At 37.2% G+C, this 27,712-nt stretch overlaps 2 protein-coding genes across 2 annotated transcripts in view; one reads left to right on the plus strand and one right to left on the minus strand.

The window, feature by feature from the left end:
• Positions 1–1,164: 1,164 nt before the first annotated feature.
• LOC112931158 (protein adenylyltransferase SelO-like) lies at positions 1,165–27,379 on the minus strand. Its single transcript, XM_072742297.1, has 10 exons — positions 27,253–27,379; positions 19,980–20,044; positions 19,644–19,742; positions 15,130–15,199; positions 14,241–14,313; positions 11,985–12,068; positions 11,124–11,253; positions 7,107–7,151; positions 6,929–7,009; positions 1,165–1,633 (listed from the first exon to the last, which is right to left on the minus strand). Exons 1-9 carry the CDS (start codon positions 27,301–27,303, stop codon positions 6,946–6,948), a joined length of 681 nt encoding a protein of 226 aa, XP_072598398.1. The 5' UTR covers positions 27,304–27,379; the 3' UTR covers positions 1,165–1,633; positions 6,929–6,945.
• PDSS1 (decaprenyl diphosphate synthase subunit 1) overlaps positions 27,261–27,712 on the plus strand; it is a 49,949-nt gene continuing 49,497 nt past the window's right edge. Inside the window, exon 1 of the mRNA XM_072742232.1 lies at positions 27,261–27,589. The gene's annotated coding sequence lies outside the window, so the exon portion shown is untranslated. The remainder of the gene's footprint in view (positions 27,590–27,712) is intronic.

A 27,712-nucleotide genomic window follows, 5' to 3' on the forward strand; every position in this document is an offset into this window, starting at 1 on the left:
CATCCCTCAGGAGCAATTCAACTGGGAAGGGCTATTTCTTCCTGTGGTTTTCCTGTCTCTCCCTTCAGAAGCCACTACCTATAAAGTCTTTACTTGCAAGTTTGTTGTAACAACTAGTAGGCATGGCTAGAAGCCTGAGGAGCTCTCCAGAGCTTCAGGGCATGAACTCTTCAGGGCACCTGAGGAAACAGTGTTATCAGAGTTGAAGTGAACAGGTGTGGTGTTTGCAAGGAAGCCTCAGCAGGTGCAAAGGACCCCACAGTAAAAAGCAAAATCTGGAAAATTAAGGGAAGAGAGCCTAGATTGGTTGTCTCTGCTAAAGCAATACATTACATTTTTTATTATTTTATTATTTTTTATTTAATAATAAATTTATTTTTTTATTGGTGTTTAATTTGGCAACATACAGAATCACACCCAGTGCTCATCCCGTCAAGTGCCCCGCTCAGTGCCCGCCACCCAGTCACCCCCACCCCCCGCCCTCCTCCCCTTCCACTACCCCTAGTTCGTTTCCCGGAGTTAGGAGTCTTCCATGTTCTGTCTCCCTTTCTGATATTTCCTACCCATTTCTTCTCCCTTTCCCTCCATTCCCTTTCACTATTATTTATATTCCCCAAATGAATGAGACCATATAATGTTGTCCTTTTCCGATTGACTTATTTCACTCAGCATAATACCCTCCAGTTCCATCCACGTTGAAGCAAATGGTGGGTATTTGTCGTTTCTAATGGCTGAGTAATATTCCATTGTATACATAAACCACATCTTCTTTATCCATTCATCTTTCGATGGACACTGAGGCTCTTTCCACAGTTTGGCTATTGTGAACATTGCTGCTATAAACATCGGGGTGCAGGTGTCCCGGCATTTCATTGCATCTGTATCTTTGGGGTAAATCCCCAACAGTGCAATTGCTGGGTCGTAGGGCAGGTCTATTTTTAACTCTTTGAGGAACCTCCACACAGTTTTCCAGAGTGGCTGCACCAGTTCACATTCCCACCAACAGTGTAAGAGGGTTCCCCTTTCTCCACATCCTCTCCAACATTTGTGGTTTCCTGCCTTGTTAATTTTCCCCATTCTCACTGGTGTGAGGTGGTATCTCATTGTGGTTTTGATTTGTATTTCCCTGATGACAAGCGATGCAGGGCATTTTCTCATGTGCGTGTTGGTCATGTCTATGTCTTCCTCTGTGAGATTTCTGTTCATGTCTTTTGCCCATTTCATGATTGGATTGTTTGCTTCTTTGCTGTTGAGTTTAATAAGTTCTTTATAGATCTTGGAAAACTAGCCCTTTATCTGATATGTCATTTGCAAATATCTTCTCCCATTCTGTAGGTTGTCTTTTAGTTTTGTTGACTGTATCCTCTGCTGTGCAAAAGCTTCTTATTTTGATGAAGTCCCAATAGTTCATTTTTGCTTTTGTTTCTTTTGCCTTCATGGATGTATCTTGCAAGGAGTTACTGTGGCCAAGTTCAAAAAGGGTGTTGTCTGTGTTCTCCTCTAGGATTTTGATGGAATTACATTCTTTTTTAGAAGTGGTTAGATCACCTTACCTCTTCAGCCTCAAAAGGTACTGCGACACCCAGGCAGGAAAAAGCTTGTGCTTTGAAATCATCTTCAGTGCCCAGAATTGCTAAATTAAAATGCAGTAATAGGCTGCTTATTATATTAATATTAGTGCTATTTAACTTTGTTACTTTAAATTATATTCTTGAATAATAACTTGTAATATCCAGATTTTTTAAGGCATGCTATTTCAAGTAAAAGTAGTACCAAAAAAGAACAATAGTTTTCTTTTTTTACATACATATATTAAATATATATTTTTATATCAACTCTAAAATGCTAATTCATGGAAATTCACATAATGGCATGATTTAAGATAAACAAAGTCCTTATAAGATCACACATGAATACTTAAATTATCCAAAAGCCTTCCTTTAAATAATGTACAATTTGCTTTAAAAAACTTAATTTGTAACTGCATTTTGTTTAATCATCTATTTAATTCATTCAACAAATATTTATGGAATGTCAACTTTATGATGGGAACTATGTTAGGTGGGAAGGATATAAAAATTAATAAGACATGATCCCAGCCTTAAGGAAAGTGTGTAAACAAATAATTCAATGTCATTTTAGAAGTGTTATAGAAATATACATAAAAGGCTAAGCAGTTAGCTCAGCCTGAGAGTTGAAAAGCTCTCATGTCCAAAAGATACAAAACTACTGAAATAATTAAAAAGTATAATGATCTCTTCTCACTTAAATTGTCCCAAATCTTAGAAAATTAAATATTTATACCTGTTAATAACTTGAACAAGTCACTTTAACTTTATTTTTCCTCCAGTTTATTCAGCTACTGCAATGATGATACCCGGACTCAAAAGACATAGGACCTTAATTCCTTATTACATAACCCATGGTGACTGGCTAGGTGGAGGGACAGAGGGAGGAAATGTTTACCCTTTGCATTCTCCCTGGACTCCCATTTGTAGTTTAGTCAAGATGAAGTGATCTATGGTGGGAGCAGGAGCTACTGTGCTTGAGAATTAGGAGGCCCAGAGAGGGCTTCCTCAGTGCTCAAAGCATTCTCTAACATGAAATTCTATAAACTAAGTGCTCCATAGCATGGAAATGACTTTAGAAGGGGCCTCACCAGGCATGAGTTAGCATGGGAATTGAATCCTACTGTTTTTCTATTGACAGAAAATAAATTGAAAGCTAAGAAAAATTTACTTTTATTACTATATTGAGCTACTGATAGAGAAAGGTTTATGTGAATTTGATGCAGATATTCCAGGGGTTAAGAACATGGACTTTTGAGAAAGCTGCCAGTGTTGGAATCCCACCAGACATTTACTAATTATGTCACCGGGCACTGGTTACATAACCTCTCCATGGCTCAGTTTCTTTATCAGTAAAATAGAAATAATAGTAGTACCCACTCATGTCATGGCACAGATTATACATATAAAATTCTTAGGATAGTGCCTGGAACATAATAAGCACTCAATAAATGTTAGCTATTATTTTTGTTATTATATTTTCATATTTTGTGAAGCATTTACTATAATACTTGTCCCAGAGTAAGCTCCCAATAATAGTGGGTTCTCAGGGCACCTGGGCTCAATTGGTTAAGTGTCTACCTTTGGCTCAGATCCTGATCCCAAAGTCCTGGGATCAAGCCCCACATTGGCTCCCTGCTTAGCAGGGAGCCTGCTTCTCTCACTCCCTCTACCCTCCCCCCCCCATTTGTGCTCTCTCTCTCTCAAATAAATAAATAAAATCTTTAAAAAACAATAATAGCAGGTTTTCAATAAGTGCTTTTTGAAAAAATGCATTTCTGAAGCTATAAAAAGATAACGTCAACTAGGTAGAGAATGTCATGAAATATAATGAAGAGATTGAAATTTTTTTTAAAAGGCTGAATTTTATTCTCAAAAATAATATAAACAATGATTACAATATAAAATACTTAAACCTGTTCAAAATTGAGTCACTTGTGCTAAGGCCACATCACCAAGCCAAAACTTAATATCTAACCTAATTGTAGTTTCAACCTCCCCCAAGAATATAATCTTAACCGGTCAGTCAGAAATTTCCTGGTCAGCAGTAGTGAGGTAAGCCACCTGATAAACACTTTCTTACCCCCCTCCCAAAAAAAGATGATGTAATCTGTTCTTTCCTTGTTCCTGTCCTCTTCTGCCTATAAAAGCCTCCCACTAAAAAATAAAAAAAAAATAAAAATAAAAAAGCCTCCCATTTTGTGCAACATCTCAGAGCTCCTCTCTATTTGCTAGATGGGATGCCCCACAATTCATGAATCACTGAATAAAGCCGACTGAATCTTCACATTTGTTCAGCTGGATTTCAATTTTTGATAGACCTTAGAAATAGATTTGTCTCTAAAAATCTGTAATAAGTAAGAATCTTCTGGTAATACCCATAATATTCCATAAATGCAATGTATTCATGTTGAAATAAAAAGGCAACACATACTTTTAAAACTGAATTAAATGCCACCACTTTAGAAACAGTTTGTCAATCCCATTTACAATTGCACCCAAAAGCATAAGATACCTAGGAATAAACCTAACCAAAGAGGTAAAAGATCTATACCCTAAAAACTATAGAACACTTCTGAAAGAAATTGAGGAAGACACAAAGAGATGGAAAAATATTCCATGCTCATGGATTGGCAGAATTAATATTGTAAAAATGTCAATGTTACCCAGGGCAATTTATACGTTTAATGCAATCCCTATCAAAATACCATGGACTTTCTTCAGAGAGTTAGAACAAATTATTTTAAGATTTGTGTGGAATCAGAAAAGACCCCGAATAGCCAGGGGAATTTTCAAAAAGAAAACCATAGCTGGGGGCATCACAATGCCAGATTTCAGGTTGTACTACAAAGCTGTGGTCATCAAGACGGTGTGGTACTGGCACAAAAACAGACACATAGATCAATGGAACAGAATAGAGAACCCAGAAGTGGACCCTGAAATGTACGGTCATCTAATATTCGATAAAGGAGGAAAGACTATCCATTGGAAGAAAGACAGTCTCTTCAATAAATGGTGCTGGGAAAATTGGACATCCACATGCAGAAGAATGAAACTGGACCACTCTCTTTCACCATACACAAAGATAAACTCAAAATGGATGAGAGATCTAAATGTGAGACAAGATTCCATCAAAATCCTAGAGGAGAACACAGGCAACACCCTTTTTGAACTTGGCCACAGTAACTTCTTGCAAGATACATCCACAAAGGCAAAAGAAACAAAAGCAAAAATGAACTATTGGGACTTCATCAAGATAAGAAGCTTTTGCACAGCAAAGGATACAGTCCACAAAAGTAAAAGACAACCTACAGAATGGGAGAAGATATTTGCAAATGACATATCAGATAAAGGGCTAGTTTCCAAAATCTATAAAGAACTTATTAAACTCAACACCAAAGAAACAAACAATCCAATCATGAAATGGGCAAAAGACATGAAGAGAAATCTCACAGAGGAAGACATGGACATGGCCAACATGCACATGAGAAAATGCTCTGCATCACTTGCCATCAGGGAAATACAAATCAAAACCACAATGAGATACCACCTCACACCAGTGAGAATGGGGAAAATTAACAAGGCAGGAAACCACAAATGTTGGAGAGGATGCGGAGAAAAGGGAACCCTCTTACACTGTTGGTGGGAATGTGAACTGGTGCAGCCACTCTGGAAAACTGTGTGGAGGTTCCTCAAAGAGTTAAAAATAGACCTGCCCTACGACCCAGCAATTGCACTGTTGGAGATTTACCCCAAAGATTCAGATGCAATGAAACGTCGGGACACCTGCACCCCGATGTTTCTATCAGCAATGGCCACAATAGCCAAACTGTGGAAGGAGCCTCGGTGTCCATCGAAAGATGAATGGATAAAGAAGATGTGGTTTATGTATACAATGGAATATTACTCAGCAATTAGAAACGACAAATACCCACCATTTGCTTCAACGTGGATGGAACTGGAGGATATTATGCTGAGTGAAATAAGTCAATCGGAGAGGGACAAACAGTGTATGTTCTCATTCATTTGGGGAATATGAATAATGGTGAAAGGGAATATAAAGGAAGGGAGAAGAAATGTTGGGAAATATCAGGAAGGGAGACAGAACATAAAGACTCCTAACTCGGGGAAACGAACTAGGGGTGGTGGAAGGGGAGGAGGGCGGGTGTTGGAGGGGAATGGGTGACGGGCACTGAGGTGGACACTTGACGGGATGAGCACTGGGTGTTTTTCTGTATGTTGGTAAATTGAACACCAATAAAAATTAATTAAAAATAAATAAATAAAAAAAAATAAACATTTAAACAGGAAAAAAAAAAAAGAAACAGTTTGGCAGTTTCTTTTTATTTTTTTTTTAGTTTATTTTTATTTATTTATGATGACATAGAGAGAGAGAGAGAGGCAGAGACACAGGCAGAGGGAGAGGATAGAAGCAGGCTCCATGCCGGGAGCCGGACGCAGGACTCGATCCCGGAACTCCAGGATCGCGCCCTGGGCCAAAGGCAGGCGCGAAACCGCTGAGCCACCCAGGGATCCCCTGTTTCTTAAAGAATCAAGCACACATTTACTAAACAATACAGCAATTCCACTCCTAGTATCTATCCAACAGAAATGAAAACATATGTTCACCCAAAAACTTGCAGGTGAGTGTTCAGAGCAGTATTTATTCACTATAGCCAAGAAGTGGAGATGACCCAAATGTCCATCAACTGGTAAATGGATTAGCAAAATATGGTATATCCATACAGCGGAGTACCAATCAGTGACAAAGAGGAAAGAACCACTGAGATAGGTAATAACATGGATGAACCTCAAAACTCGGCTAATGAAGAAGCCAAGTGCAAATGACCACATATTGTATGATTCCATTTATAGGAAATGTCTAGAAAGTGAAAACCTTGAGACATAAAGTAAATTAGTGGCTGCTTTGGGCTAAGAGTGGAAACAGGGATTAACTGCAAATAGGCACAAAGGATCTTTTTTTTAGGGTGATGGAATTGTTCCAGAATCAAATAGTTGTGATAAATGCACTGATCTGTAAATTATAAAAAATCATTGAATTATATGCTTAAGGCCAGTGAAATTTTATGGCATGTAAATTATGCCTCAATATATCTGTTAAAGAAAATTTAATTAAGAGAAAACCAAATGTCAAAAATTACTATGTGGGGAATGCTGAGCTCCTCTAACTGGCTTTGAGTGATCTCACTGAGCTGCCGAAATGTCATTGTAAAATCAGCTTCTGTCTTTTCCATGAGCTAAGGAAAATAATTATATTTATCAACTTCAATTCTTCAAGAATATGCTGATTAGTAATTCAAATGTTAGTCAAGAAAAAAAAGATAAAATGACAAACTCACATGTAATAGAACTGCAATTAAATCATCATCATCCTTCCTTCCCCAAGTAACCCCAGTTTGGCTTTGAACAATTCTCTAAATCTGAAAGAGAAGTGTCAGTTCAGTTCAACTCTCACTATTTTGCGAACTGTCCTCAAATCAATCAGGATCTTTCAATATCTCTATTCAAAGGACAAACCTTGTATAATAAAGAACAGGATACCCCTCAAGAATCCGAGCGGCTCTACAGGGGAAGAAAAAAAAAAGGAAGGACAGTTAAATCTTGATTTCAAATTAACATTCTTGAATTACACTTTACAAGAACAAAAGTGAACCTTTTCACATATTAAATATAAATATAGTCATATTTATCAATCTCAGTTCACATATTTCATAAAAATGTAAAGATTAAAGCATTCTTAACCTTAAACTTATCTTTAAACTAAGTTTCTATTTCTTAATATTCTTTAACATATTTTAAATCATACAAAAGCTCAAATCATTCTGAAGCTCCACTCCCTTTACCTTACTAACCTCATTCCTTGTAAGTCTTCCCCTTGCTCATTCTGAGGCAGCCAGAGGATGCTTCTTGCTTTTCCTTAAATTCCCCACACACACCTGCTCAGGGCCTTTGCACAGGCTGGTCCCGTACCTGGAACACTCTTCCCCCAGGTATCTATGTGGCTTGCTCCTGTGATTTCTTCAAGCCTTTGCTTGAGTGATCATCCTTTTAAAACTGCGAACCCTTTCCTCCCTTTATTCCCTATCTTCTGCTTTATTCTTCTTCGTTGTATGTATCTCCTTCTAATAAGCTATGTAACTTATTTATTCTATTTGACTGTCTATCCCACCAGAATAAGCACCACAAGGGCACAATTATTGTGCTGTTTGATTCATTGCTATCCCCTTAGCACTTAAAGCAGTGTCTGGCACATACTGAGCACTTCAATAAACATTTGTTGAATGAATAAATGAACTCTGCAGGGCAAAAGTGATACTAAATTAATGGAGACAAGAATGACTACTTGATAAATATTGTTTTATATTGCTTTGATTTTTTAACTATGATGTATTACCAATGTATTTTAAAATTACATTAAATTAGTTAAGGAAACCATATATGGAATATAAAACTTTAATGTTTATTGTAGTAACTCTTTTTGCTACCTGGAGTTAATGAAATCACTATATGCTTTGCCTTCCACTTGTTCTGGAAATGGTCAGTGGCGGTGGGGAATACAGTAGTTTCAACATCAACAAAGGGGGTGATGATAAATGAACTGCCCACATCATAAAAAGATAAGGAAAGTGGGGAGTGGGAACTGATACATAAAATAAAGGATGATGTAAGATAGGAATAAAATAAATGAATTGTTACAATAAATGTGAACAGCCTACATACTTCTATTAAGACAGAAACCATCACATTGAGTTAAAACCTGGCTATAGGTACTGTTTGCTCTTATAAGACACACACCTTTTTTTTTTTTTTTAAGATTTTATTTATTTATTCAAGAGAGACACAGAGACAGAGAGGCAGAGACACAGGCAAAGGGAGGGGCAGGCTCCATGCAGGGAGCCCGACATGGGACTTGATCCTGGGACTCTAGGATGATATCCTGGGCCAAAGGCGGCACTAAACTGCTGGGTCACCTGGGCTGCCCAAGAAACATACTTTAAAACAAAGTGATTAAGTCAATCGGAGAAGGACAAACATTATATGGTCTCATTCATTCGGGGAATATAAAAAATAGTGAAAGGGATTCAAGGGGAAAAGAGAGAAAATGAGTGGGAAATATTAGTGAGGGTGACAGCACATGAGAGACTCCTAACTCTGAGAAACGAACAACGGGAAAAGGTGGGCAGGGGGTTGAGGTGACTGGGTGATGGGCACTGAGGGGGGCACTTGATGGGATGAGCACTGGGTGTTGTACTATATGTTGGCAAATTGAACTCCAATAAAAAAATATACAAAAAATAAATTTAAAAAAACAAAGTGATAAAAATGGTAAAAAACTGCAATTGCTATCAAAGTACCATTGACATTTTTTCACAGAGCTAGCACAAATAATCTTAAAATTTGTATGGAACCAGAAAAGACTCTGAATAGCCAGAGGAATGTTGAAAAAGAAAGCCAAAGCTGGTGGCATCACAAGCTAGACTTCAAGCTCTGTTACAAAGCTGTGATCATCAAGACAACGTAGTACTAGCACAAATACAGACACATAGATCAATGGGACAGAATAGAGAACCCAGAAATGGATCCTCAACTCTATGGTCAACTCATCTTCAACAACCAGGAAAGAATACCCAAAGGGAAAAAGGCAGTCTCTTCAACAAATGGTGTTGGGAAAATCAGACAGCCACATGTAGAATGAAACTGGAACATTTTTTTACACCGTACACAAAAATAGACTCAAAATGGATGAAAGACCTAAATGTGAGACAGGAATCCATCAAAATCCTAGAGAACACAGGCAGCAACCTCTGTGACCTCAGCTGCAGCAACTTCTTACTAGACACATCTCCAAAGGCAAGGGGAACCTCCTGGAAGTTCCTCAGGAAGTTAAAAACAGAGCTACCCTACAACCCAGCAATTGCATTACGAGGTATTTACCCCAAAGATACAAATGTAGTGATCCAAAGGGGCACCTGCACCCCAATGTTTATAGCAGAGATGTCCATAATAGCCAAACTATAGAAAGAAATCCAGATGTCCATTGACAGATGAATGGATAAAGAAGCTGTGGTGTGTACATATATATATATATATATACAATGGAATATGACTCAGCCATCTGAAAGGATGAAATCTTACCATTTATGTTGATGTGTTGGAACTGGAGGGTACTATGCTGAGCAAAATAAATCAGAGAAAAACAATCATCATATGGTTTCACTCATATGTGGAATATAAGAAATAGCAAAGAGGATCATAGGGGAAGGGAGGAAAATGGAATGGGAAGAAATCAGAGAGGGAGACAAACCATGAGAGACTCTTAACAATGGGAAAGAAACCGAGGGTTACTGGAGGGGTGGTGGGTGGGAAGATAGGGTAACTGGGTGATGGGCATTAAGGAGGGCACATGATGTGATGAGCACTGGGTATTATACGCAACTGACAAATTACTGAACTCTACCTCTGAAACTAAAGATGTACTATATCTTGGCTAATTGAATTTAAATCTTTTTAAAAGAAAGCTAAGGGACGCCTGGGTGGCTCAGTGGCTGAGTGCCTGCCTTCAGCCCAGGGCGTGATCCTGGAATCCTGGATCGAGTCCCACATCGGGCTCCCTGCATGGAGCCTGTTTCTCTCTCTCTGCCTATGTCTCTGCCCCTCTCTCTCTCTCTCTCTGTGTCTCTCATGAATAAATAAATAAAAATCTTTAAAAAAAAAAAAAAAGAAAGAAAGAAAGCTAAAAAACAAAGTGAGACTCAAGGCAAATCCAACAAAAAGAAAACATGAATGGCAATATTAGTATCAGATAAATTGAAATTTGGAATTAAAAGGATAAATCAAGATCTCATTATGTTAGGCTAAAAGGCACATTTTTTTTTTTATTTTAGGGAAACAAGTAAAAACCTGTATGTACCAATAATACAATAGCAAAATATGTAAATTTAAAACAATTAGAAAAAATTACTTAGTAAAAATACAATTAAAGTGGGAGATTTTAATATACATCTCTTATGAATAAAATTTATCAAATAGATTAAAAAATAGAGTCATAAACATCTTGAATAATACACTCAATACACTCAATTTGATATAGTAAAACCTCTGTCTATGGAGTATACGTTCTTTTGTATTAACTATACCGAAACATGCACAACATTCGTTATCTTGGGGCCATAAAGAAACCTTAACACATTTTAAATAGATTTTGCCAAACACATATAAAAATATGTGGATAAAATAAGTCTAAAAATTAGATATTAAGAAAAACAGTGATAAATAACCCTTAGATCAAAGAAGAAATAAACTAAAATTTCACAACACTTAGAAAGCAATAAATAGGGAAACACTTTATCCTGATAACTATGGGAAAAAGGTAAACTGTACTAGAGAAAAATGTACAGTTTGAAATGCCTTCATTATTAAAGACTAAACAATAAGATGGCTTTTAAAATGTTAGCTTCTGTTTTTTTCAAAAAATGATCATTATACAAATATATTTTCACACAGATTTAAGTAGTGGATTTAGAATTTACCCACAGTTGCTTTTGCCTAGGATCCAGTAATGGGTTTAAAGCTTGCAACAACTTGTTTAAATTAAACATCCCAATATTGGCCTGATTTCCTATTTTATATCTTCTTTCATCATCAGATGTGTTTGGGACAAAATCTGTTTAAAACAAAAAATACTAGCATTTTATCATGGGGATGATTATAATAAATAGCCTCTCCCTAAGTTTATATTTAAACTTAATAAATTTATATTCATTAGATATATTTATATTTATTAAATTTTTCTGACATTAAACATTAAACTCAAAAGTCACAAAAACGCTTACTATTTATACATATGAAATTATTTTAAAATATGAATTATTTGCCTACTAGAGGAATACAATTCCAACATGTAAGAATTTTCAGGTGATCATACATGAACTTCAAATTTCACTTCAGGTGGCACATCCTCCACAAAGCCTGGTAAGATCCCTCCTTGTAAGTATTGGGTTACTATGACCTCCATTTTGTAAGTTGGTAAGGTGAGAAGTTAAATCACTTGCCGCTGAGGCCCAGATGCCATAAGTTACACCTGCATCTGTCTCACACATATCTCCTACCACCTTCCCTGTCATCTCTAATATGTAATTCCATAAGGGTAGAGACCACAAAAGACTCATTTTTGTATCCCTATAGCATCTAGAACATTGAGCACCACAAAAAAAAAAAAGAAAAAAACCATTTTATGAGTCAACCTAATTCTTCTACTACCACATCACTGTATTAGCTGTACAATTTATCTGAAATAACCCTGTGATAATTTCTTTTTTTTCCTGTGATAATTTCTTAGTGAAATAAAATACATGTGTGTATACACACACATATTTACACATAAAGCACACATACCTGGGTTATAGGCTTCCATAAAACCAAATGGGCCATAGTCAATTGTAATGGATAACAAACTGAAGTTATCAGTATTACAAACACCTGAAACCACAACAAAAAGATTTCAAAACCATGGTAATAAAATAATAAAGCATTTTTAAATGTATAAAATTATCCAGAATAGGAAAGGTAATTGAAATGCATTTGTTTTAGAAATGACACAAAATTAGACTATCAATTGAAAGTTTCACTGGTGATGTCAAATAGCATAATATACATTAAAACTATATCTTTTAACCAAATTTAGCCTTTTGTTTTAGACCTCACCCCCACAAAGATTTCCAATACTACAGGAACAAAAGTCCCAAGAAAGAAATTTTCCTCTTACTTATCCTCAATTTCTTGCCTCTGTTTTAAAAATAAATATTGCTTGGAATAGAAGTGAAACTGGTAAAGGAATAAGATTAACTCATTTTCAAAGGTTGGGAAAAGGGGAAAACGGATATGCACTCTAGTTACAGTCATCAGCTGCAGACCACTAGCAGAGTGGAGAGGGAGTGTATCGTCCTTCCCCCACACCCTAGGCAAGGGCACTATGGCTGGCAACAGGAGTGTGGGGTAGGAGGAAGCCAGGGAATGGATATGCCAGCATAATACAGGATATTTGGCCACTGTGTCCAATATAGGGTTTTAACCTTTTTCAGAGCATGATGGCCCTGCATATCAAAATGTTAAATGTACAGACTCTCTAACCCAGCCATTCCACTTTAGGGGTTTGTCCTCAAAAAGTCACCTTCAAGAATACAAAGATATAGTTGCCTGGTAGTCACTTGGTATAGTTCATCATAGCAAGAACTCTAAAACACCTACGCTACTCTCCCAACCCTAACCCACCCCAACAGAGATATGCGGAGGATGCCTATGATAAGGGACAGGGATTTCAAAAAGTTTTACAATAACCATTTTATGAGTCAACCTAATTCTTTCTACCACCACACCACTGTATTAGCTGTACAATTTATCTGAAATAACCCTGTGATAATTGCTTAGTGAAATAAAATACATGTGTGGGATCTCCTTTTCATATTTATCTAGAGACACTGGTACATACGATTTGTTTTCCATAGGAAGGAAAAACAAATTCCTTCCTATGCAACTTCACACTCTAAATGGCTTCAAACACACAAGCCAGCCCTGCTTTTTTCACAGGAGGTATATGAATATCATCCCAAAAAAAGTCCAAAAGGATTGATATGAAATGGTTAATAATGATTACCCTGGGGAATGGAACTCACACTCACTTCTGTATACTTTCAATTCTTTACCATAAGCATTCAGTGCTTTTATGATTAAAATTTTAGGGACTGCCTGGGTGGCTCAGCAGTTGAGCATCTGCCTTTGGCCCAGGGCATGATCCTGGGGTCCCAGGATCGAGTCCCACATCGGGTTCCCTGTGTGGAGCCTGCTTCTCTCTCTGCCTGTGTCTCTGTCCCTCTCCTGTGTCTCTCATGAATATATAAATAAAATCTAAAAAAAAAAAAAAAAAAGATTTTAAAAACAGCTTTAAAGAGTTCTAAATATGTAGCCACAAGGTGGCTTTACAGGCTAGGGCACCTGGGTGGCTCAGTCGGTTAAATGTCCAACTCTTTTTTTTAAAAAAAACATTTATTTATTTATTCATGAGAGACACACACAGAGAGAGAGAGGCAGAGACACAGGTAGAGGGAGAAGCAGGCTCCCCACAGGGAGCCCAATGCGGGACTCTATCCTGGGTCCTGGGATCAGGCCCCAAGCCAAACGCAGATGCTCAACTGCTGAGCCACCCGCATCCCATGTGTCCAACTCTTGATTTCAGCTCAGATCAAGATCTTTGGATCCTAAGATGGAGCCCAGCATTTGGTGGTGGTCCTCTGGTACAGCACTCAGCAGGGGAGTCTGCTTCTTCCTGCAGCTCTTCTTCTGCCCCCTCACTCATGCATTCTCTCTCTCTCAAATATATAAATAAATAAATTTTTTTTTAAAGAAAACGTTACAGGTAATAACATCCTCCTCGATTTGAGGATGCTTATTCTATTTTGTGCATACTGTTCCATTCAAAACCATTTTAAACACAAGAACATTTTTTTCTCTGCTGCTAAAAACAAATTCATACACCGTAAAAGTTTAAGAAGCTCATCAGCGGGAATATTTTGAAGTACAAGAAAGAAGTCTTCTGCTTCAACAAATTAACTCTACTTTCCCATCAGAAAAATGAAACATCAGTAGATGACTTACCATGAGCAAAACCAACAGACATCCACAAGGCAATGAGTTGTGCCATCTCTGATACCACAACAGAGAAAAAGTCCTAAAATAAAATTCAGAAATTTTTCAGATTTTCAGGAATGTGTACTGTTTTAGGATCTTCTGATAAGTCACAAGGAGAACATGGAAAGAATTCAGAGTGCTAAAGGTTGACTAAAGGAATGGAAATTAGCAGGGGTAAGAAAAGAATGGAAGAATGTGGAATAAGTCATCAAGAAATAATATATAAAGTCTCAGACACAGTATTATGGCCAGGCTTTTTCCACTTCCAATAAGAACAGGAAAGGCATGAGCACTGAGTATTATACTATCTGTTTGCAAATTGAATTAAAAAAAAAAAAAAGAACAGGAAATGCATTAGAATTCAGCACAAGGGAGTTAAGTGTAAGCAAAGTAAGTTCTTAACCTTTAAATTGAGTCACCAAGAAAAATAATAGAATTCCCTTCTCTAGCTGCTAACAGAATGAAAGAGGGTTACAAAGACCAAATCATTTCCATGAGAATAGGAAATCACATTTTCCTGTCATGTATTGTGTTTATTTTAGAACTACTTAGAAATATCGATATATCTCATGTGTGAGAAACAATACATAAGACCAAGTTACAAAACATATGTGCAAAACATAACATCTAGAGTTTGGATGTGGTAACACCTGTTCTTTTTCTCTGAATACCTCTCAAACAAAACAACTTTCTTATCTGTGTCTTGTTTATGAAGTGGTTCACCTTCTCCTCTGACAAAACGTTCAAAGTGTTCTACATCATCTTTCCTACTTTTAGTTAAGCTCTAAGTTATAACTGTTGATATTGGCAGGCAGTGAGAGAAACCGAGTACTGTCCTTTCTCTTTAAAAACTTACCACGTATCTGTTAGGTTCTGTGACCTTTACTGAGGGGAAATGCTCCTGTATGATGAAGTCTAATAATGTCCTGGAGAGAGAGGACAGGGCATCAGTGTTCCCCAGTATCAAATCATCCCAATCTGCCCTTGAAATTCAGGAATCTGTTATATTCAAGCTTAAACTTTTTAAAATTAAACCAAGATTTTACTCTCAAAACAGCCATAGAGAAATACTTCCTCAAAACCAGTCAAAACTGGAAATGTGTTTATGGGGCACCTGAGTGGCTCAGTTGGTTAAGCATCTGCCTTCAGCTCAGATTATGATCAGGGTCCCAGGATCAAGCCCTGAGTCAGGCTCCCTGCTTAGCAGAGAGTCTGCTTCTCCCTCTGCCCCTCCCCTGCCTGTGCTCTCTTTTTCTTTCTCTAATAAATAAATAATTTTTTTAAAAACTGGAAATGTCTTTCTAAGACAGTATTAGATTCCATCATGTTATATTACAAATGCAGATTAGTTCAATAAGTACCCAGTGTGTACCTACTGTACATACTGTACACCATGCCAGGTGCAGGCACAGGGGGAAAATATGCCAACACCCAGACTCAGAGGACCCACACCTCAGGGAACACAGAGCCCATCGGGGAGAAGAGCACACGAAGAAGTAATGACATTACAGTGTGATACATGCAATAATAAAACTATATAAAAGATATAAAGATAACAGAGCAGGGAACAATTATTTATGTCTGCAGGGTTACATAAGGCTTCACAATGGGGGTGACAAAAAAATTGGCCAATGTTTGAAAATAGGGTATTTAAGGTGTCTGTGTATCATATTTTTTATTTCCTATTTTAACTGATTAGTCAACTAACTAGTAGTGTTTAATGCATTGGATGAGAAAGAATCTAGAAGAAAATTGGACCTTGTGGATATGACTTGGGAATTACTGAAAGACAGTCAAAAACAAAAGGAATGGATTAATGTTTGTGTATATGTATTTTTTTCTAATCATTTAATAATTTATTATGTGAGTAACTGTTTATATGTCAAGAACTGTTTCAGGCATTTGGGAAACAAACAGGAATATACATGTGGTTATGTGAGCCAACAGAGACATTTTTCAGGACGAGGTGGTCACTAATATACATCAAATGCCAGAGAGATAAGTGAACAATAATGGAAGTATTACCAGTATGACATTGATGGAAAAATGTCAGTAACACTGTGAATCCAAGCAGAAGTGACCCAAAATACAAATGAGAAGTTAGAAATAATGCCCAGTGAGTGTAGATGACTCTCTCAACAAGTGAGATGACCATGAGCTCAGTAAACACTTGCCAAAGTAAGAGACTCAGAGGCTCCGACCAGTGTGAAGACTTCTCCGCTCTGCTTATTGCCTTCCCTCATGTCTTTTCTCATGTCTATGCCTCATGGACCAGGTATCTGGATTTTTTATGCTGATAACTACAATACAGGATCCACATTCCAAACAATCCTAGTTTGTCTAAGGAAATTTGTATGACTTTTTAAAACTATCTTAACAAAAGGAAGCAGAATTCCTCTTAAAGGAGGAAATGTTTTTTGTCTGAAGACATATCTTGCTAAGCCTGCTTGAGAAAGTTGGAATTTCTAAGTATAGACAGGGCAGGCACCTAGACATCAGAAAATGCTGAAAGCTGTACTGCATGATGCAAGGGGAAAAATTAATTGCTTTTGCTCTTTTGAAGCAATCCTCTGTCCTCTCAACAGGAAGATCTTCAGTAAGATATACTCTAATCTTAAATGCTTTGTGTAAATTTTGCCCGTTTGTTTGTTTGGTTTTGTCTGAAGACATGTCCTGTTGAAGGTGCTAAGTTTCAAGTCTGGGTCAACCCTGAGCAAAATAGGCATCTCACGCGTGTCAAACCTGGAGTCTAGGGAAGAAAAGACATGAGAGAGAACACACACTCTGGGAATCCCAAAAGTTGGATGGAGATCTTTGGGCTTGTGCAGACTGTGGGCTTGAGGGTTTGAATCACTTCCATCCAGGGCTATGAATAGCACAGATGCCCTCAGTGTTGAAACTGGGTTGCATACTAGATTAAAAATTCCTTGAGAAAAGGATCTACTGGGTCTTACACTTCTTTTAGCCTCTGAGAAAGCCCACATATAGCAAGTATTAAAAAGATTTATTAATTGAAATATTTGATTTTACTTGTAAGAAAACCCAAAATACTTTAGCTTCACAGCAAATGTATATTTTAAATAGTCTTCTGTCATTTAAAAAAAAAAAAGTCATTTTCTAACCTTAGTAAATCCCATTCACCATATTGAGCCAAAATTTCTTTTTTTTTTTTAAATGTGTCCTTTTTTTTTTTTTAAGAATTTTATTTTATTTTATTTTATTTATGATAGTCACAGAGAGAGAGAGAGAGGCAGAGACACAGGCAGAGGGAGGAGAAGCAGGCTCCATGCACCGGGAGCCCGACGTGGGATTCCATCCCGGGTCTCCAGGATCGCGCCCCGGGCCAAAGGCAGGCGCCAAACCGCTGCGCCACCCAGGGATCCCCTGAGCCAAAATTTCTAACGATCCAATTCTAAACCATGATTTTGCAACACGCAGCACTACTGCACCTGAAAAACACACATTTTAGCATAAGTTATTTTAAACTATGCATATATAGCATAATATGCTTCTCTGAAAATTTAAATGATTTTAGTAAAAAAAAAAAAAAAACAGTAACTGAATTTATCAGAAAAGTGACAAATTTATACCCTAGAAAGGATCAAGGATTTTTTTCCCTCTAGTTCTTTAAGCCTTGAATCAGTTAGGATGTCGGGAACCATAACACTTTCAGAAATACCACAGCTCCAATCTCAGTAAAGTCTGCTCACCTAAACATTAGGCTCTAAATGTTGGAATCCCACTGTCTTCTCTGCTGTGACCTTTTCCTTGTACCTCATTCTGGAATAGGAATCAGTGAATGATTTCCATGGCATACTCCCTGTAAGGGCCTTCTATTGGTATAACTAACTGAAAATTAACCTCAATAAATAAAGTTTTGTGTACATTTTAACTTATGCATACACTGAAGAAATAAAGTGAGTCTATGTATTTTTGTATTAGTACTTGTACCCTCTATTGCCGCCATTAGTCATATAGTTAGTAAATAGAACTGCGTGATTCTTTTCTCCAAAGGAATGCTGTACTTAGGTGTGTTTAGATGTCAAGATGAAGTCTATTCCAGGCAACAAAGCCTCCTGCTCAGTTGGTGCTGTGCTTTGATACAATACCACACTCACTGCTACCCCTGAGCCTCTGTGCTATTTCCTGCTCCACATGCCCAGCACACTGCTTCTTTTTTTCCCACTGAAATCCTTCCTAATCTCAAAGATAAGTAACCCTGAACTCCTTTAAGCATGAATATCTTAGGGAGATTTTTTTTTTAATGAAAATCTTGTCAAAACATATTAGGTGCTAAGCATAAAGAATATAACATGCACACTCAGTAAATCACTGTGAATAACAGGAAAAATCCTGTCCTGTCACACAGTGATGTGCACAGGCCCCCAAAAAACATGTGCAGCTATCAGCAGCCTTCAACAACTCTGCTTTCTAAGGTGCTGAATAAGTTTATTAGTAGGGTCCCTGGCTTGCTTAGTCGGTAGAGCATGTAACTCTTGATGTCGGGGGAGTGAGTGCAAGCCCCACATTGTTGTAGAGCTTACTCTGAATAAATGAATGAATGAATATAAATAAAACATTTATTTTTTAATTTTTTAATTTTTTTATTTTTATTTTTTAAAAAACATATACTGTTGATTTTCAAGTCTCTTCTCTCCCCAGAGATTCAGGGTCAAGTTTCTCTCATTTTTTCTCTTTGCTGCTCTACAGCACACTTCTCACCCCTTCCTAATTTTTTATTTCTGGCCTACTAATGGCTGAGGAAAAAGTTAACTGAACCAACTGGAAGAAAGCATGAAGTAAGAGCAGTCGGGCTCTGAGGAAAGATCGGAGGAGTCTCTCCTCAGAAAAAGGTATATGATCTTTCGTGTCCTGGCTTTGTAACATTTTGCTGGCTGTCCATAAACATTTTTGTTCACTTCCCAGATTCCTGCTGTTTGAAACCAAAGAGCTGATGATGTGAAGAAAGGATGTTCTATGATAATATCCTAATGCTGCAATTACATCTTGAACCATGGGTCATTTTTTAATAAGACTGCAAAGAGGTGCAGGATCTGTTATTCTTTAGGAACTTAGCCTAATTTTATGTAAGTATTCTAGAAATTTTATTACATCGTTCTTTCGTAATGTTTCCATTGTAGAACTGATCTCTCTCCATACCTCATCATCACTCACAATTAGACTGAAACATAAGAGAATCCAACAATTAAAGTTATACGTTAACTGCTAGCAAGCTACAAGAAGTCCCTAAAACCCTAGGAAACAATGAGAAGTCATGCTACCAGAGATTTATCTGCTCAATGTACTGACACATGCCTGCAGATAACATGATGCAGTCCTGAAAGTTAGCTTTCAGGAAAAAGGAATTACCTTGAAGCTCTGCTAGTTGGAATTCCAAGAGAGTGCATAGCCTCGCTGCATAAAAATTCTCTCACTGAGGAACAAAGTACGGCTCTGCCATCACCATTTCTAGGGCAAATAAGAGAAAAAAGCTTTTCAGGTATAGTTAAGAGACAACATCAATTTTTATTTAGATGACTCTAAAAAAATATCAAACTGTACTGGGAGTATGGGGTCTTTCCTGAGCCTTTTAATTGGAGCTCCCACTTTTCACCCTGCCTTCAACAACAACAAAGAAATCTAAGTATTAAAAAATTCATGTTAATATTTACCAGAAAAGCTATTATACCAGGAAACATGTGGTACCTGTTCATGTAAATTCCAATAAGGTGGGTTCTTCCGTCCCCGAGCTGATCTGCCCATATCCCAAACTAAAGGAGACAAAGGAAAATTATTCATGCTTATTAACCTTTGAAGCTTTCATAGTAATTTTATAGCCAAAGTTATTTTGTCCAAATTGAGAATGGGGTGTTGCATTTTTAGGATTATAATAATCAACATCTTGAACAAAGGTGAAAATAAAATTCAATCAATAAGACGTAAGTGAAATTGATTTTAAAAATATAAATTGGAGACACATGATTAACTTCATCATCTTACAGCTGAGCTCAAGTTTCTTAGGTGTAGGATCCCTGGGTGGCGCAGCGGTTTGGCGCCTGCCTTTGGCCCAGGGCACGATCCTGGAGACGGGGTATTGAATCCCACATCGGGCTCCCAGTGCATGAAGCCTGCTTCTCCCTCTGCCTGTGTCTCTGCCTCTCTCTCTCTCTCTCTCTCTCTCTCTCTGTGACTATCATAAAAAAAAAAAAAAAAAAAAAAAAAAGTTTGTTAGGTGTAAAATACTTAGAAATGACCTATTTAATTCTGGAATATGAAGTAGGAACAATTTATTCATAGAAAATTTACCGATAGTACATGTATGCAATGTAAAATCAAGAATATACTTGTACCCGAGAAGATTGCTTTTGAACTTACAGTCAACTGTTTCCAACTTTTTCTGTTTGTGGTTGCCCAACTTCCAGTTATGCCACTTACTAGATATGCAAATTTGAGTTACTTAATCCCACTGAGACTGACCTTTCATTTCTGTAAAAATAGGATAACCCTTGCCAGGTTGTTGTAAGAATAAATGCTAACACATGCTATGTACTACATCTAACATATGTAAGTGCTTGTAAAATGGTAATAATTATCATTCCTGGCAGTGATTTGCTTAGACGTTACTCCATTTTCCAGATGCATGTTACTTCCACAGAAGACTTCCCAGACTTTCTGGGACTAGGAGGATGGTTTTGTGAATTCCCAAATTCCTATCGACCCCATCATAACCCTGATGTAATCAGAATTCATTTCTTTATCTATCCTCTACCCTAGAGTATTAGCAATCTGAGCAAAGAGGACAGGTATCTTTCACCATTTTAACTCCTGGCACATAAAAGGAGTTCTATAAACAGGTGTGGAATATTTAAACTATGTTTATAGTTCTGACAGAAAAACATGAATTTGAGAAAAATCTACCCAGTATTTTGATTTTTTATTTTAACCAGAAACAGACTACCATTAATTTTAGCTATGTAATAACCTCTAAGACCACAAATCTGAGAGGTGCTCTCAGGATACCTTGGAATTTTTAAAGTCAACAATACATTAGATATATCCCATACTGTGAAAAAGAAGAAGAAAGAATGGTGAATCCAGAGCCAGGACGGAAGTCAGGGGAAACAAGAAGGTAGCTCTCTATTAATAAAAATCGTTTACTAGGACACCTGGGTGGCTCAGTGCTTGAGCATCTGCCTTAGCTCAGGTTGTGATCCCGGGGTCCAGGGATCCCCGTGGGGAGCCTGCCCCTCCCTCTGCCTGTCTCTCTGGGTCTTTCATGAATAAATAAATATAATCGTTTAAAAAATAAAAATCATTTACTCTTCAAAATGGCAAAGCCATCCTTATAAATATTTATAATTTCAAATCAGAAGCAAGAGATGAAATGTGAAATTGATAAAAATTTAACCTATACTACAAAAAAAAACTACAAAAAAAACCACAGCTTAATAAAACTCTGCAGGCTTAAGGTCTGCATTTGTACTTTAACAGTACACGTAAGTACTGGTACAAAACACTAATCAATTTAACCTATGTGGGGAATGACTTTTTGAACTATGGAATCCCTATATTTGGGAGCTAGGAAAAAATAAATAAATAAAATAAGGATCATCTAGTCCCGAAGTTTCTAAATTGAAAAAACATAGTTCAGCAAAATGTTAGTAATTATTCCTTAAAAACAAAGCCCAACAAAACCCTACAGTCGAGTATGTTTGAAAAAAAGGGTGTTAAATAAAATTAAGTGGATTTCTCTGCCTCAGCACTTCTCACAACTCCTGGAATTGACTTGGTCAACCCTTGCACATTAAAGATCAAGATGCTGAGGTTCAAGGTTGTCATACAGATGACTCCTGAGGTCGTTTTCAGTTCTAATTATCTATGTCACTTCGCTTCTCAGCTTATGTTAGCTTAGCTTCTATGATATTTTTGCTTCTTAGGACATTGAGGAACGAAAGCAACAAAAATCTAAAAGGAATTAACTGCACCCAACAAACCAGAACCTGATATTATTATTATAGCTATCATGGAAGCACTTTTCACATTTCCCAATTTCATCCTTACTCCAACCCTATTATACTTCGCTACTTTTCCCAAAAAATTATTCCAGAGTAAACCAGCTCCCAGACAATCAGACTGTTAAATCTTATCTAGTTCAACAATTGGGCCTCTGTTCCTTCTCTTTCTCCCTTTTTTATAAAATTAGTCAGATACCACACCCTGAACTTGCTTTAAATTTTTTTTTTTTTTAAGATTTTATTTATTCAGGAGAGACACAGAGAGAGAGGCAGAGACATAGGCAGAGGGAGAAGCAGGCTCCCTGAAGGGAGCCTGATGCGGACTGGATCCCTGGACCCCAGGGTCATGACCTGAGCCAAAGGCAGATGCTCAACCACTGAGCCACCCAGGTGTGCCTTGCTTCAAAGTCTTAACTTTATTTCTAGAAGATGCTTTCCTAATTGATTCAACATATATAATATCCCCCAATTAATTCCGATTAAATTCTAGCAGTCCCTAGCAGTTCTAAAACTTTGTTCTGCAGCTATCCTAGCAAAACTATTATCTCCTTATCCTTCTGAGGCTTTTATATTGATATTTGTGCTACTTGACTTTGCCTAAATCTCCTGCCAAAACTTCTCTGAATGAGTTCTCTAGCAATAATTGTTACCTCGGTTTTCTTGATTCCATCAAAGAAAGTTGGGCATGAGCTTTATCACAACAAGAAATCACATCAGCTAATTATGAACATCTTATGACACATTCTTCTATAAACATCTTGTTGAAGTCTCCAGACACTAACATTATAGGAATTAATGCAAAATAACTTCACTAATGGGACAGCATTTCCACCAACTGTTTATATTTACACGAGGCAAGTAATGCTGATGCTGCTCATACCTGGTGGCCACCATAACTGTGAGCCAATGGAATAGATCCAAATACAGTCTCTCACCACTCACAAGCTGGATAAAATCATCTGTTTCTGAGACAGATAAAGTCAAGGTCCAAAATATCTTCTAGAACTACCTGAGGCAGAAAAAAACAAGAACAAAAAAACAAAAAAAAACTTACAAATTTAAGAAATCCTTTAATAATTTTGGAGAAAAGAAACTTGAAGGAAGAAAATTAAAAGAATGAACCTCTTCCAAAAGTATATTAATATGTTTTTATGAGGGATGTACCATACTTTGTTTGATTATTTATGCTATTTGGAAAATCAGTTCTATTAGATAGTTTTAAAATTTTTATTTATTTCTTGTGATACATAGTAAAATAGTATTTTTCTTAGCACACATTCTTTAAAGGAACTAGAAAATATAAAATGTCCTATTCTATCCCAATTTCAATTGTATCATGGAAGAACAATTAGGAATTTGTTATTAGAGCCCATTTCTAAGAATTAAACTCATTTGCCCCTTTTACAAAAAGGCGTATTTTCTTTGTAAAATAACTTTAGGATGAAACAGAGTACTAGGCTCCAGGAATCAGTATCAAAAAGTGATTTCTAAGGATGACATTCCCCAAGTATCTGAATTTTAAACACAAAGATAATAATTTAGTTAATAGTTACCTAATAGACTAACAATTCAACACTAAAAACTTTTTTTTAGACAAAAGTTATAATGATTTAAGTATTTGTGTTGTGAAAAAAATAAAGCCTAACCTTTGAAACTGCTACAAGACGTACTCTTGATCTGAAAGGAGTAGGGAAGGCAATTGAAAAAATACAGTTTTTCACTTTACGAACATAATTTTCTTTAACAGGATCAACTGGCAACACAGCTGATTAAAAACAACAACAACAACAACAAAACAAAAAAAGCAACACAACAGAAACTCTTCTTAATGTTCTCATTTGTTGCACAGACAGCATTAATATTCCTTATGTGGACTATAGTTAAGAAAATCAATTTGTATCTCTTTTTTTCCTACTCTGTTATTGAAAACCTATTTTGTCATTTTCAACCATATCTATCCAATATTCACATATATAGTAAATGGAACCACCCAATAAGATGAGAGATGGAAAAAGTTTAAAACAAAACACATATCCTGTCTGTAAGGATTTTCTCTTGTGGGAGACCAACAGGATGCATATGTTTATAAATAAGAATGTATAAATAAAGTGGAGGCGAGCTGCATTATAGTTTTAGAATTATAGTACTAGCCAAGTCAATGGAATCCAACCAAGAAATATCAGGCAGTTAATCACATTCTTTCTGCCCTTCAGAAAAATCGTAGCAAAATAGATACATATAAAAATTTCTAATACCAGGCAACAGATGATGTTTTACTAAATGTACAAAACATGCGCTAAAGCACATGTACCTTATTTTAAAAGCTGTACAAAAAAGAGAGCTTTGAACATGTTTTAGCTACTCAGAATGTATTTTCTTTTAAGTACAATTAAAAAAAATCTTAATCTGTTTTCCTAATCCAAACCAATTAAAACCAGAAACAAACAGAAGAGGGTAAGTATATTAATAAAATCACAAAACAAAGGGACACAAAAACTTGTTTCCAGATAGAAATTATATTGTCAAGATGTCACTGTACCCAAATTATTTAATAAACATATGGAAATCCAACCAACATCTTAGAATGATTTTTTTTGAAGAAACAGATCATCTTAAAGTATAAATCTTGAAAAATAAAAACATGTTTTTTAGAAATGGGAATTTCCTCATCTTATAAATTATAGAAACATAATAACTAAAAATAGTCATTCCAAAAATAGACACAAGGAAAAAAGGAACTTAACAAAAAGCACAGAAACAACCCAAAGTAATGTTAAGAATTCTCTATATACTGAAAATGTTATTTTGAATCAGTAGAGAAAGGTGGCATCAGGACAATTTATCCAACTGTTTGGATTAACTTCTATCTAGCCCACTCAAGCCTAGGTGAACCAAATGTCAGTTATAAGAGAAATAAGAGTAGTCTTCTATCTTTCCCATATGAATATAAAAACAGGCAAGTGTGGACCAGATTTAACCTTTCTATTTTCCTCTAAATACATGGTATGTAAGACACATCAATGGGAATAAATGGGTAGTTAACCAAAAACAGCTGATTTCAGCATTCACCGCGGAAAACAAATTCTTCTACAATTAAAAGTAGAACCAACAGTGTCTTTTCTTCTCTTTTAGGAGAGCCACTATGTGGAAATAGACTTATAATTAATGCATTTCTCACAATGCCCTAACATTTTAGTAGAACACAGACAGTATATACTGTTCATTAATACTCATGATTTTGTACCGACTGATTGACATTTTGGCAAGGCAGTTGATCAGTCAATACAGTTAAACATTGGCCATGGAGCAAAAGAGGTCAACTGCTTCAGAGGTCCCCAGCCCTCACCTTTGTTACACTTTATCTAAGTAATTAGTCAAAGACTACAAACCCAAGACAAAATTCCAAATGTATATTTAGACTTTATCTCAAAATCTCAGAGAAATCAGTAATTCCAAAATTTAATTGTTTAGAATTCAGTTTTGCCTAAGAATAGGAAATCCACAAAAACTGTTCATCTTTCAGGGCAACTATGTTTGAACCTCTTCTGTCAATAAATGCTCTTACCACAGTTACCTTGACAATTCATTGATCATTTATCTAAAAACATCAAGAAAAAAAAAATACAAACATCAAGAGATGTTTTCAGGAAGTACTATGAATCAAGACATGGTATACATATACACGTAGTACTATGTGCCTAATCTCTCCTTGGCTGTAAAACCATGATAATGTTTTAAACAGTGTCATCACTATGGAAAGAAAATGTCTTGAAGTATAGTTAACTCCCCAACATCAAAATAACTTTGAAAATGCTTTCGATTACACACTTACTCCATTTTTGTTAATCAATATTGGTTGTTTCATTCATATAAGTACAGTCAAAAAGACCCAAGCTGTTCCTAGTCTTTGCACAAGAGGAGTCTGTTCTTTGGCAGCTACTTGCACAGCTCAATGGCTTTAACTTCCTAAGACACACATTTGGCTTACTTGGGTCAAAAGAACTACTTGCTACGGGCAGTCCTGGTGGTGCAGTGGTTTAGTGCCGCCTGCAGCCCAGGGTGTGATCCTGGATCGAGTCCCACGTCGGGCTCTCTGCATGGAGCCTGCTTCTACCTCTGCCTGTGTCTCTGCCTCTCATTCTCTCTGTCTCTATGAATAAATAAATAATCTTAAGAAAAAGAAAACTACTTGCTATTCTGCATGTTCTCATGGTGGGTTATTGTTCATCAAAGGTTTAGCTACACTATAATAGAAACCTTCACAGATTTCATCTGCTTTCCTACTTGGCCTTGCCATACTACGTCTTTTTAAGAGTGAGCGGTTTTGTTTTAATCGGGGAAAATGATCTCTAAATGAAAATAGCCTGCTAGAATTATGTAGTGCTGTATCTGCCAACTGTGAGCTTGGCCAGAAATGTAAATCCTCGTTATCTGCTTCCCTATCTGTGAAAAGGGCAAGTGATAAAATCTAAGTGGTAGGATTACTGTAAATACAAGTGTTTATTACTAGACTTTACCATGGCAAAGTCTACCTATTGAGTAATGTACAAACCTGGATCAAGCCACAGATGGGTACTAACCATCTCTTTATTTGCAAAGCACCTGACTTTTACATAATATTCTTCGGGATTAGAAAAAAAATCATAAAATAGGCTTATTCTAATAAACTTTATGCTTATACAGTAAAAAAAAAAAAAAAACCACCCCACTTTGAAGATATAAAAAAATAACGTGCTCAGCTACAGGAGGGGTACTTTCACTTTTTTTAAGTTCAAAAGAAGACAAGTTTTAATAACTGTGGTTGCCTACTTGTCGGTCTATTTCCCGGTAACACTGCATTTTCTGAGGACAGATGAAGTGTCCTTTCCGTGTCCAACACCTACACTTTCACCGGCCCTGTTTGCGTACATGTTGAATCGTTAATGACGCCAAGGATCCCTCCCATAAATACCCTTTCTCATTACCCGGAGAAGAGTAGATCCGGCTGTAGAGTCAAGGGACGGTCTGGGCCGCATCAGGTACTGACCCCGTACCTGTCCAACATTACCCACCACCACACAATCCCACGCAGCTAAGTCCACGCCGCCTGGGCTCCCACGTGAGAGCCAGGCCGCCACGCTGTGCCGCGATCCACCCAGGAGGTCTTCGGAGGACAGAGTCCGGGAGCCGAGGGACGGGGCTAACGGAGCGTGAGTCTCACAGGAGCGCAGCTCGTAGTCCGACCGGCTACTGGACAGACGCAAGAGGCGGGCACCTCGGCGGAGGCCAGGCAGCAGCCGGCCGCGGACCACCGCGTGGCAGGTGAGGCCCAGGACCAACAGCCGCGGAAGCCCGAGCCCGGCTCCGGGAGCAGGGCGGGCTCATGTTTCGGCCTCAACACGCGGCGCGCGGCGCTGGCTGGCGGCCGGTCTCCCAGGGGCCACT

The sequence above is a fragment of the Vulpes vulpes genome, chromosome 2, assembly GCF_048418805.1.
Source record: "Vulpes vulpes isolate BD-2025 chromosome 2, VulVul3, whole genome shotgun sequence".
Taxonomy (NCBI): Eukaryota; Metazoa; Chordata; class Mammalia; order Carnivora; family Canidae; genus Vulpes; species Vulpes vulpes.